The sequence below is a fragment of the Salminus brasiliensis genome, chromosome 24, assembly GCF_030463535.1.
Source record: "Salminus brasiliensis chromosome 24, fSalBra1.hap2, whole genome shotgun sequence".
NCBI classification, from domain to species: Eukaryota; Metazoa; Chordata; class Actinopteri; order Characiformes; family Bryconidae; genus Salminus; species Salminus brasiliensis.
The window spans coordinates 18026123-18038138 of record NC_132901.1 but is presented as its reverse complement, the minus strand read 5'-3'; the positions used below and the strand labels follow the sequence as shown (position 1 = coordinate 18038138).

The following is a 12016-nucleotide window of genomic DNA, read 5'->3' as shown; positions in this document are numbered from 1 at the left end:
TGCATTTGCACATTTGTGTCAGCAATGGGTGTAACTTGTGAAGTAGCTGAATACATTAGGGGGGGGTGTCTACAAGTATTTGGACATATAGTGTATATTCCCCTGCTTGCCCCAACTCATGTGCACCCAGGGCCGTCATGGGTTCTCCTCTTCACAGTTAAAACTGAGAGTTGGTCCAGTGTAAAGCTGTTCTACAAGGTGCCGTCTTGTGAGTTACCTATTTCACAATGCTGTTGTGGATTTGAGTCTGTTAGACTTCTTCCTGTTTTGCAGACCTTGTCAGTTTTCTCCAGTTTCCAAGAAATGGTGTGATACTTGCCACACTCTGGCTTTATCTGTAATTTCTCTAAAGGAAAGAGCTCCACTTTTGCAACGAATGTTGTCACATAGCAGCTTTACAAAGAGCTCTTTTAAGCAAGCCAAAGGCAAGAGTGAGACTCCCTCATACTGAGAGGAAGAAACATTGAGAGGGAGAAAAAGGGGAGTCCATCCTTCTTTGGCTGACACTGATAGCATAACAAATAACAGAACAACAAGAATAACTGGACAAACAAAGTGAGATAATGAAGACCTATGGCTAATGTGACAGTGGGTCATGAGTTATGAGAATGTGAGTGAGTGTAGAACACATGCTCAGTGTTGATGTGAACGTCCATGCTGGTGAAACAGTCATATGCAGAATCTGGAGTAGTTTGAATGCATCAGTGTGAGGACAGCATCACATCAGGCAGCAGGGTGGTGGAGAATTGGATCGGGCAGTACAGGGATTTAACAGTTGGGCAGGGGCATCTTAAAACATGGGAAAGAGAAAGGAGGAAAAAACAAAGGTGGTACAAAGGAGGATTGTGACAAATATTGAGTTAACACAGCAGGAGAGTCTGGACCAGGGGTAGGCAGGCAGCAGCACCCAACTATAAACAGACTCACACTGTGCTTTTAAGAGTTAGCTTTATGTTTTCTGTGTGTTTCTTCATTAAATGTCTTTTTAGTAAAAATTCAAAAGTACAGTATTGTCACTATTCTTATTTCCAGTCAAACATTGTGCAAATGTTATGCACAGTTACGAAATTTCTGCTGTCAGAAATGTTTTTCTATCAACTATACTTTTGTGAAGAAACTTTGGATGACGTAAAAGAGATCTGACTCTGTCTTTGCTTTTAGCAGAATCCTCTTTACAGCCATTCGCATTTTTATTGTGTTGTTTGCAGTACAGACATGCCGAGCAGGACGAGCAATGGCTCAGCTAATGAGGGCTGAAATATCTGTGGCACTTCGACTGCATCCACCATACCTCTGGGAGCGCAAACGCACCAGACAGTTCTGGGAAAGCAGTGCAGAGCCATTTTTCAGACCAGCTTTGGATTCGGCATTTCAGAATGTCGAAAGCAACCTTTGAAAAGCTTTGTGTCATGATCAAACCATCTGTAGGGCCAGTCGTTTCTCCAGTCACCGGCCACCCGTGGTAAATGATAAGAGAATAATGGGACTTACTACTGGATATGCTGTATTGTTTATTGGGAAAAAAACATTTTCCATCACTGTTTCACATTTTGGCTTATCGTTATTTTTCCATGACAGACGTTTTGTGATATTTTGGGTAGTTTGTTTGTGGATTTTGAGCTTTTTCCTTTGAGGTTTTTGGCTTTAATACAGACAAAATGTCTGTGGGTTGTAAACAGTTTGCATCAATTTATAAAACTTACTTAATTTTAAAGCTTGAATTCCATTATTACAGACCAGCTGTAAGTTATTAATCAATGACTTGGTCCTTGGCTATTTTTTCTACAATGTACATGATTTTTCATATTTTGTTAAATTTTCACCTCTAAAGCCCTGTCAGTTTACTACTTACCTTTGTACCATTTGAGGTCACTGGACTTTGTACCAGTTCGAGTTATTCATCGGATTTAAAGTGTCTAAATGACAGTACAAAATGGAGTGAATGTTTTACCAGTAGTGTAAAAGAAGACATTTTGAAGCATTTCTATTGGTCCATTCATATTTGCTTTGGTCTTTGGTCTTCCAAGTGGCTCAGCAGATTAAGTCACACTATGGCCCAAGGATTGTGAGTTCAAATCCCTGGTCGTGGTGCTGCACCCATGGAAGCCGGAGCCAGAGAGAGCAATTGGCTGTGCTCTCTCTGGGTGGGTGGATGGCGTTTCTTCCCCTCATCAATCCAATTGTGAGGCTGGCCGGCCCAGGCTTCTGTTGGCATATGTATGGGTTGAGTTGGGGATCTGGCACCTATCTCCAAGCTCATTGGCTGCCTAGTGATGCTGCATTAGCGACGCATGTCGGAGAAGACATGTGCTTATGAGCATTTCAGGTCATTTTGGAGCTTTTCTATTGGTCCATGCAAGTGGTTTGGTTAATAGACTCAGCTAAATTGGGGAGGAAATTGGGTTAAATCAGTCAATCAATCAATCAGTAAATAAATATCTACATGTTGTTTTACATGTTGACATGATGTGAATCTGGCTGTTGTTCTACACACCGTGGACCATTAGAAATGCTTCCAAATTACCTGCAAGTTTTTTTTACATTGAAAGTTCCATTGAAAGTTAGGTTATTTGGAGAAGGTCATTTCCTTCTCCTGTAAAGTTGTTGTTTTGGAGATACCAGATTTTTGTTTTGATATGCAAAATGAACACACATGATCAAGCAGTCATACTGACAGATCATGTCTTCACTCCTCAAACTGTCTCTCTCTCGCGCGCACGCGCTCTCTCCCCCTTTCTCGCTTCGCTCCATCATGCATTCTGTGTTGAGGCAGGCAGAGGCGATCCCAGCAGTGAATTCCAGCAAACGAACAAACACACAGCACTGATTACCCCACGGCAACGGAGCTGAAATCGAAATCTCTCCGTCCTTCCTCTACACTCACTGTCTGTCTTTTTGTCTTTCTGCTGCACTCGTTTCCGTCCTGTGACGGTCTTTCCGGAGCTTGTTAAAGGCAAGCTGTGGTTGAGTGACTGACTGTCTGTAGGGAAAGTAATGAGAGAGAGAGAGAGAGAGAGAGAGAGAGAGAGAGAGAGAGAGAGAGAGAGAGAGAGAGAGAGAGAGAGAGAGAGAGAGAGAGAGAGAGAGAGAGAGAGAGAGAGAGAGAGAGAGAGAGAGAGAGAGAGAGAGAGAGAGAGAGAGAGAGAGAGAGAGAGATTGTTTGAATAAGAGTTTATTTCCCCAACTTCACTGCTTGATGATGTCAGTACTCACTTAAAACTGTCACACGTTCATTGTTTTAGACCTGGGGCTGAGTGTGTGTGTGTGAGAGAGTGAGGGAGTGTGTGAGGAAGCACATCTTCATATTAACAGAACATTCAGTAGTAGCAGGCTTTTTCAAGAACTCGCTTTATTTGTGTCGGACACACACGCACACACACACACACACAGATATGGTGTTACACACACACACACACACGTTCTGTGAGTCTTGAGGAGGCTGTGTGAAGTTGTCACCTGAGACGGTGCTGCTGTCACTGGCTGTGAGCAGCACTGTGTGAGGTAGAGTGAGGTTGGGTTGGCTGTGTATGAACTGTGATCCAGGAGGGAATTAACTGGCCTAAGGCATGTATACACACACACACACACACACTGATACTGATACACAGCTCAGAGTTCTGACTGAGAGTAGATGGAAGGAGCAGGATGTTTGGGTGAAAGGAATGGGATGGATAAAATAAGGTGGATGGAATGGGATGGATGGAATGGGATGGATGGATGGATCAACCCCTGGATGGATGAATGGAATAAGATGAAAGATAGTGTGGATGGACCTTGAAGCATGGGATAATGTAGATGGATGGAAAGGATGTATGGAATAATGTGGATTGGGATGAGATAACTGAAAACTGATAGATGGACTAGGATGGATGGATGGATGGATGGAATATGACAAAGGAAAGGTAAATGTAATAAGAAGAATGAATTGAAAGATGAAAATGGGTGAATGGATGGAGAAGGATGTATAGAATAAGGTGGATGGTACAGAATAGATGGATGAAAAAAGGTATTTGAAATAAGTTTAGTAGGTGGAGTATGATCTTATAGAATGGAGTATGAGTAGGTGTATGAAGTAGGTGGAGAATGATAGTATATAATGGATTGACAAATGGGTGTATTAGTTAAATGGACAAATGAACAAGTAATTGCTGGATGGATGGATGTGTGGGCGGGTGGATGGATGGAATAGAAAGGAAATGGAAGAATAGATCAAACTGAATGGATAGATAAATATATTAGAGGGCAGAACGGTTGGATGAGTGAATGGTTGGATGGATGAAACTGGATGGATGCAATAATAAATAGATGGGTGAAATTGGTGGATGGATGGATGGATGGATGAAGGATAGGATGGGTGAAATTAGTTGAATTAGATGGGTAACACTGCATGGATGGAATAAGATAAATGAACTGGGTGAAATTAGATGGATGAAATTGGGTGGATGGATGAAATTGGATGGATGGATGCAGAAATGCATAAATGAATTGGTAAGTGGCTGAAATCGATGATGGATGAAAGTGGATAAAATCAGATGGATGAATTTGGGTATATAGTTAAATGCAATTATGGACGGAAGTTGCATGGATGAATTTGCATGGATGGAATAGGATGGTTGAATTGGATAGATGGATGAAATTAGATGGTGTAAATTGGATGGAAGGATGAAACTGGAAGGACTGATGACTGGATAGAAGGATGGATGAAATTAGATAGATTGATGCATGGATGGATGGATGAATGGATGGGTGGATGTAGTGATAAATAGAATTGGCTAAATGGAACAGTGGATGGAGTTAGATGAATAGGTGGCTGAAGGGAGAATGTGATGGATAAATTGGGTAGATGGGTGGATGGGAGGCTGAAGAATGGCAGGAAACAGGTTGGAATTGGCCGATGCAGTCTTTTTCTTAGTCGAGGTCAGTAGCCAATGCTGGCATGACCAAGCTTTATTATAGCATTGAATTTCAGACGATGTCTGATCTGAGTCTCTCTCTCTCTCTCTCTCTCTCTCTCTCTCTCTCTCTCTCTCTCTCTGCAGTATCCGTACAGAGATGAGGCATGTTCATCAGAATATGGGTTACTGTCCTCAGTTTGATGCCATAGATGACCTGCTGACCGGCCGAGAGCATTTGGAGTTTTATGCCCGACTGAGGGGAGTTCCAGAGCGGGAGGTCGCCACGGTAACCAAACCTGAGCCTTTCACTCTCCCTGTACACCTTTGTACAGGTGTGTGTGTGTGTGTGTGTGTGCATGCTGATATTTAATTTATAAGGCTGTGGATGAAACTTACAATTCTGTTGAGTTTTTCAGAGTGAAGTATGTGTGTGTATGTGTGTGTATGTGTGTGTGTGTAGTGTGTGTGTAGTGTGTGCATGGTGGTCCGTCCAACAGAAGAAAGAATGAGATGAAAGTGTGTATGTGTGTTTGTGCTTTCAGTACATCAGCCTTTGATCCTGTGGCCAGAGTTGCCTGGGCATAATGCCCACTGACACACACACACACACACACACACACACACACACACACACACACACACACACACACACGACTTCTACTTTTCTCATATAGTAACACAAACTTACACACACCACATGCAGGAGTGCCTTTTGGTATGTTTTTCTTTTCTGGTGCCACCTTCCTCCTGCTCCAAGGACCAAGCCAGCAGCTTCCCTAAAGCCTCAGCTGCCTTGAGACAGCATTTTTCAGTAGCCAGTCTTGATTCCAGGCTTTTGGTCATCTTTGGAGTCTGCTTTTGACCAGAGTTGGGCCAATGACAGTGAAGTCAAAGACACCGCTGTAAGGCTGACAAACACAGGAGAGACCACCAGGAGAGAACTGGTGAGTTTGGTAACCAGAAAAGGGGCTCATAGGTCTCCACAGCTGATGAGAGAACGAAGAACAATCTCTATAAACCTGCCTGACAGGTCAGAAACACTCTTCAGGAGGCCAGTGTGGATTTCTTCAAGGCTTCTATCTGCAGAAGTATTTGAGAAATATCATGCCTGCCTCCTGGAGAGTGTTTCAGATCTGTTGGACAGGTGTATGTGGATTTTTCTTCATTGTGGTGAGAATTCTTCTCTCATCAGCTGTAAAGGTCTCCCTTGGCCTTTATGGTTACCAAAATCACCAGTTCTATCCTTTATCTTAATAATGATCCAAAAGTCTAGAATCAGGGCTTGATGCTGAAAGCTCATTCATGCCTGACCTGATCATCCTCCTCAAGCGCCTTTAGAGACAGTAAAGAATTCCTAATGGATTCCATATTGGAGTGCTTTCCAGTCTCCCCAGGCTTCTCAGTTGACATGGGTTCTTGTGCTTGAATGCTGTGTCTGGTTTATGCCAAACATGTCCTCTTGTTTGTTACTTTGGCCAAATAATTCAACTCTGGAGTAACTTGCTCCAGATGTCCTGGTCTTGGTCTAGATGTTCTCTGGAAAGTTTTAGCCATGCTGTGATGACATTTTAAGATTGTTGAAGGCTTCTTTATGGATTTTGTGGTCTGCTGTTTGTGGACTGAACTTCCTAGGACAGCCTGACCTGGCTATGTTGGCAGTACTGGGAAATTGTTTAGCGGACCTGAAGGCCTTGAAGAGCTTATTGTATCTCACCATGGTGATACCACTCACTTCACCTATCAAGAGCAAACCAAACTAAATGTCTGAGGTTTAAATGAGACAGGCTCTTTCAAAATCCCCTGTAATGATGTTCTAATCATCTACAGCTGATTCTGATTTTAGACATTTGAGCTACTGATAAATGTGTGGGTGTCTGACCTTTTTCATCACAGGAAAATTGCATTTCCAATAATTACAATATCACAAATAACTTTTAAAGTCATTTCATCAGTTTATACCAAGTGTTGAGTTATAGGAGGAACTTCTAGAGGTTCCTCAATTTAAAACTTTAAGGTGCTTTGAGGAACCTTCAACCTAAAGCTTCCTAAAGCTTCCTTTCCTAAAGCACTTTAGGAGGAATCTCCTAAAGTTCCTCAAGGATCTAATACTTTCAACAGTGAATAATACACACAGTAGTGATGTGGATATTTGTAAAGATCTAAAGAACCTTTATTTGATGTTTAAGGGTTCTCCACACTTACAAGCCAAGGTGGTTCTCCTCTATGGCTAGGCCTAAGCACCCATTTGAAGCACCTGTATTATAAATTAGGCATGATGTTAATTATGGGGGCTAGTAACATCCATGGCTTGTTAGCTACCTTAGCCTTGTATCTCCAGTACTAAGGAACTAAGAACGCAAAGTTTAGACACCAAACACGTCTGGGCTTATTGTCTACAGTCCACTTTACGTCCTGCTGGTGTGGACTGTTGGATGGATGGATGAGTGAATAGAAAGGAACTGTCATCTCATTTTCTATCACACATTTCTTTCAAAACATTTCAACCACAATTTAGTGAAAAAAATGAGCATCCCTCTCTCTCTCTCCCTCTCTCTCTCTTTCTCTTCCTCTCTCCACAGGTAGCAGAGTGGGGCATACAGAAACTAGGTCTTGTGAAATACTCCTCCAAATCTGCTGGGACCTACAGTGGAGGGAACAAACGCAAGCTGTCAACAGCCATGGCTCTGATTGGCTGCCCACCTCTGGTTTTCCTGGTAGTACACACCCACCAGTCTTTTCTCTTCTCTCTCAGTTGACCAGTCGATAATAAGCTGCCTACGCTCTTTGAGCGATGCCAAAGAAGAACCCTTTTTTGTGACAGAGATGTGAGTGTAAGGAACCTTTGAACTGGTGAAGAACCTTTACATTACCTTTAAAAGGTTCTCTTCTTCTTTTATGGAACCAAAGGTGGTTCTTCTATGGCATCATCAGAGTTTTTAATTCAGTCTAAAATAAAGGTTTATGGCTTTCTTGATGGACAAAAGTATTGGGACACCTGCTCATTCATTGTTTCTTTTGAAAGCTTTTGTTGGAGTAACTGTCTCTACTGTCCAGAGAAGACAGATTTCTACTAGATTTTGGATGAGCATTGCTGTAAGGATTTGATTGTGTTCAGCAACAAGATACAATCATTTTATTGAAAGCTTGGTATGGGGACAAGGCCAAATTAGCAAAGCATTAATGTCCCAACACCCCTAATATTAATGTGACAGCCAACCCCATGCTGCCTTGAACTGCCTGTTCTACAAAATAGCCTCACATTTCCGAATGTGGTTTTCTTATTCTACATTTAAATACGGGATCTCTGTCAAACATCAGTACTGGCTAATTTTATCAGCTAAGTGATATGTTGGTCAGCCTTTAGCTAGTGTGTATCATGTCCTTACAGTGATCAGCCATAACAGTAGCACCATCTGCCTTATATTAAGCAGGTCCCAACAGAGCTGAGCATTTGAGGTATGGACTCCACAAGACTTGTGAAGGTGTCCTGTGGTATCCTTTAAGTGCTGTAAGTTGTGAGGTGGGGCCTCCATGGATCACATCAATGAGCCTTAGGGGACCATGACCCCATTGCCAGTTCACTGGTTGTCCTTTCTTGGAGCACTTTTGGTAGGTACCAACAACTTCATACCAGAAAACTCCCACAAGATGTCTGACAGAGTCCTCTAGCCATCACAGTTTGGCTCTTGTCAGAGTGGCTCAGATTTGTATTTTTGACCATTTTTTCCCTGCTGTAAAGACCTTTATCACCTTCACTGGCTGAATAGCATGCCGATCCCACCCCTTGACAGATGCCTCCATAGATGAAGCTAATCAGTGTCTTTCACTTCACCTGTCAGTGGTATTAATGTTATGGCTGATCAGTGTATATGGAGCAGTTATTGGCCAGGCAGAGTGAACTGAATCCTCCTTTAAACCTAAACCAGCACACACAGTCCAAACTTCTCTCTCTCTCTCTCTCTCTCTCTCTCAGCCACACACACACTTACACTTTGAATTTCCTGGTGGATTAGGAAAGAATTAAGGGGAGGAAGGGCAAAAAAAAAAGCAAGAATAGAGGTCAGGGCCGTTTTTTTAAATATGATTTTGGATATGACCCAATCTAGTGTTTTAAATTTAAAGCACACAGCCTGCTGTTTGCGGGGATTAAAATCTCATTCGGACCCACTCGGCTCTGCAGAAGCGTAATCCGGGCCCATAATCTGCCAAATAAGTCAGAGCGTCTTTCTCCGGGACTCTAATTAAAGATGAGATTAGGGAGTGTGATTGCACTGGCTGCTTTTCTATAAAAGATCAGTTATGGACAAACACAGGTTTGAACGTGCTTAGCCAGCGTTCCTGCTAAGAACTCAGATACAAAGTCCTAGAAGGGTGTCCTTTGATGGCCTGGCTCCATCGGAGTCCTAACTCTAATTCAGAGGAAGCTGTGGGAGAGTGTGTCGGGTGTGCAGAGTTTGACAGCACTGCTGTTTGATCAGGGCTGTTTTCGCTCATTACGGGAAAAAAAAAATCCAACTTTGGCTGCAGCCAAATTGTTGGAGAAGTGTGTGAGAGATAGAGGGTTCACCCAAGTGTGTGTTCAAAAACTGATCAGAAGACTATTAGGCCAAGCTGGGTTCTATATGTACTGAAAAGAGGCATTCGACTCAGAACAATAGAGGAACACTTTGTGGTTGTATATAGAACCATTTAAAAGGTTCGATAAAGAACCATCTATGAAAGGTTTTGCTTATATTGGAAGAACGCCTTAACCATCTCATACAGTCAAACATCTGTATTCTTTATAACCATTGCCTTTGAAACACTGTTGGGTGATTTTGATACTGATTCAGATTCAGATTCCAATTCTGATTCTTATTCTGTTTTCAATTCTGAATTACATCCTTATTTAGATTTCAATTCCAATTCTGTCTGACTGAGTTCATGATCCTGAATGTAAATCTAATTCTATTTAGATTCCAAGTCTAATTCTAATTCTGATTCTAAATTTCATTGTTTTTTAGTTTTTCATTCTGATTCTGTTTCTAATTCTGATTCTGTTTCTAATTCTGATTCTGAATCTCGGTTTTTATTTAGATTTGAATTCTAAATCTGAGTTCATAATCCTGGATCTGACCTGATACTATGATACTAATTCTAATTATTTTTGTAATTCTGAATTTACTGATCCTAGTTCTAATTCTAATTCTATTTCTAATTCTTGATCCGATTCTCATTCTAATTCTTATTCTGATTCTCATTCATTTGGTTTTAATTCAAATTCTGAGTTTGTGATCCTGAATGTAATTCTATGTAATATAATTCCTTATTCTAATTCTGTTCATTTTGAATCTGATTTTCAATTCCAATCTTATTTAAAATTTAATTCCGATCCTAGGTCTAATTCTATATCTGTTTCTAATTTTCATTCTGTTTTCTAATCATTATTCAAATTCTCATTCGTGTTCTGAATCCCATTGTTAATTTGATTGTAATTCTAAATCTGAATTTGTGATCTGACTGTAATTCTAATTCTGTTTCTAGTGCTCCTTGTGTTTTCTTAGTTCATTCTTACATTGTAACTCTGATCCTAATTCTAATTTTGATTCTATTTCTAACTCAGTTTTCTATACTTTAATTCTCATTCTTATTCTAATTCTGAATTTCATTTTAATGTACATTTTAACGCTGGTTCAGAGTCTGATTTTGATCCAGATTCCTGTTCCGATTCTCTGATTCTGTCTTATTTATATATTTTTTTATTATCGCCCTGTTTTCTAATTCTGATCCTAATTCTCGTTTTGATTCTGAATTTTATTCTTATTTGGACTTTATTTCTTATAAACTTTATTATCATTTTAGATTCACATTATTAAATTCGAATTGGAATTTTAAGACGGGTTGTAATTTAGATGCTGATTCTGAGAACACTCTACAAGGTCAGTAATACAAACATGTGTGATGTGCCCTGATTTCTGTGAGCTAGAGGCGGAACACACTGTAGGCCTGGCGTGAGGGTTAATCCTGCAGCGGCGGCGTTGGGCCAACGTGGGCTGAGCGCAGGCTGAACGCGGGCATTGTGATGCTAATCCTATGGCCGGCGGTTGTGTGTGTCTGTGGGTGTCTGGCTGTGTATGACTCACTGCCTGTAATCATGCCTGGACAGAGCAGCCTGAGGATGGACGTTTGTGTGTGTGTGTTGGCTGGTTGTAAATGTCACACTCTGTGATGTGAGACGTGGTAAGGACATGTTGTTGATGGGTAATCTTGCCCTTTAGTGGTTTTGGCTGCTTCCTTCCTGCTTCCAAATGCCATCAAAGCACCCACAGTGTGTGGCTTACCTTCTTGGTGTGTGTGCAGAGGATAGAGATTAAGTACTTGGTGGACATAGAGTGTGCCTACTTGCTTTTGTTTATGTTTAAAGGGCCCATATTATGGGAAACCAAATTTACCACACCTGTTTAACACCTAGAATCCTAGCCTTATTTTAACAGTTACTAATTGTAATTAATTAATTAATGTGTACATGCTAATTATTCAGTATCTACTATTCAGTAAGTAGTAATTATTCAGTACCTGCTAATTATTTTTTTATTCAATAAGTACTAATTGTTCAGTATCTACTACTTATTCAGTACCTACTCCACATTTCATCAGTACCTACTAGTAATTCAGTATCTACTTGTTATTAGGTACTAATAGGTACTAACCGTTTAGTATCTACTACTTATTCAATAAGTAGTAATTTTCTAATACCTTCTAATTATTTAACACCTATTACTTATTCAGTAACTACTCCATATTCAGTAAGTATTAGTTAATCTGTAACTACTAGTTATTCAGTATCTACTTTTTTAATTGTTAAGTATCTACTTCTTATTCAATAAGTAGTAATTATTTAGTACCTGCTATTTAGCACATATTAATTATTCAGTAACTACATCATATTTAATATGTATTAGTTTCTACTGGTTATTCAGTATCTACTTTTTATTCAATATGTACTAATTGTTCAGTATCTACTAATTATTCAGTAACTACTCCATGTTCAGTAAGTATTAGTTAATCAGTACCTACTAGTTATTCAGTATTTACTTTTTATTCAGTAACTACTCCATGTTCAGTAAGTATTAGTTAATCAG

General features: G+C 40.4%; 1 protein-coding gene across 1 annotated transcript in view; it reads left to right on the top strand.

The window, feature by feature from the left end:
- The window catches only part of LOC140547076 (phospholipid-transporting ATPase ABCA1-like), a 237774-nt gene that overhangs the window by 209685 nt on the left and 16073 nt on the right, over nucleotides 1–12016 (top strand). The window contains exons 44-45 of the mRNA XM_072670600.1: nucleotides 5040–5181; nucleotides 7475–7609. Coding sequence (XP_072526701.1) covers nucleotides 5040–5181; nucleotides 7475–7609 — 277 coding nt within the window. The remainder of the gene's footprint in view (nucleotides 1–5039; nucleotides 5182–7474; nucleotides 7610–12016) is intronic.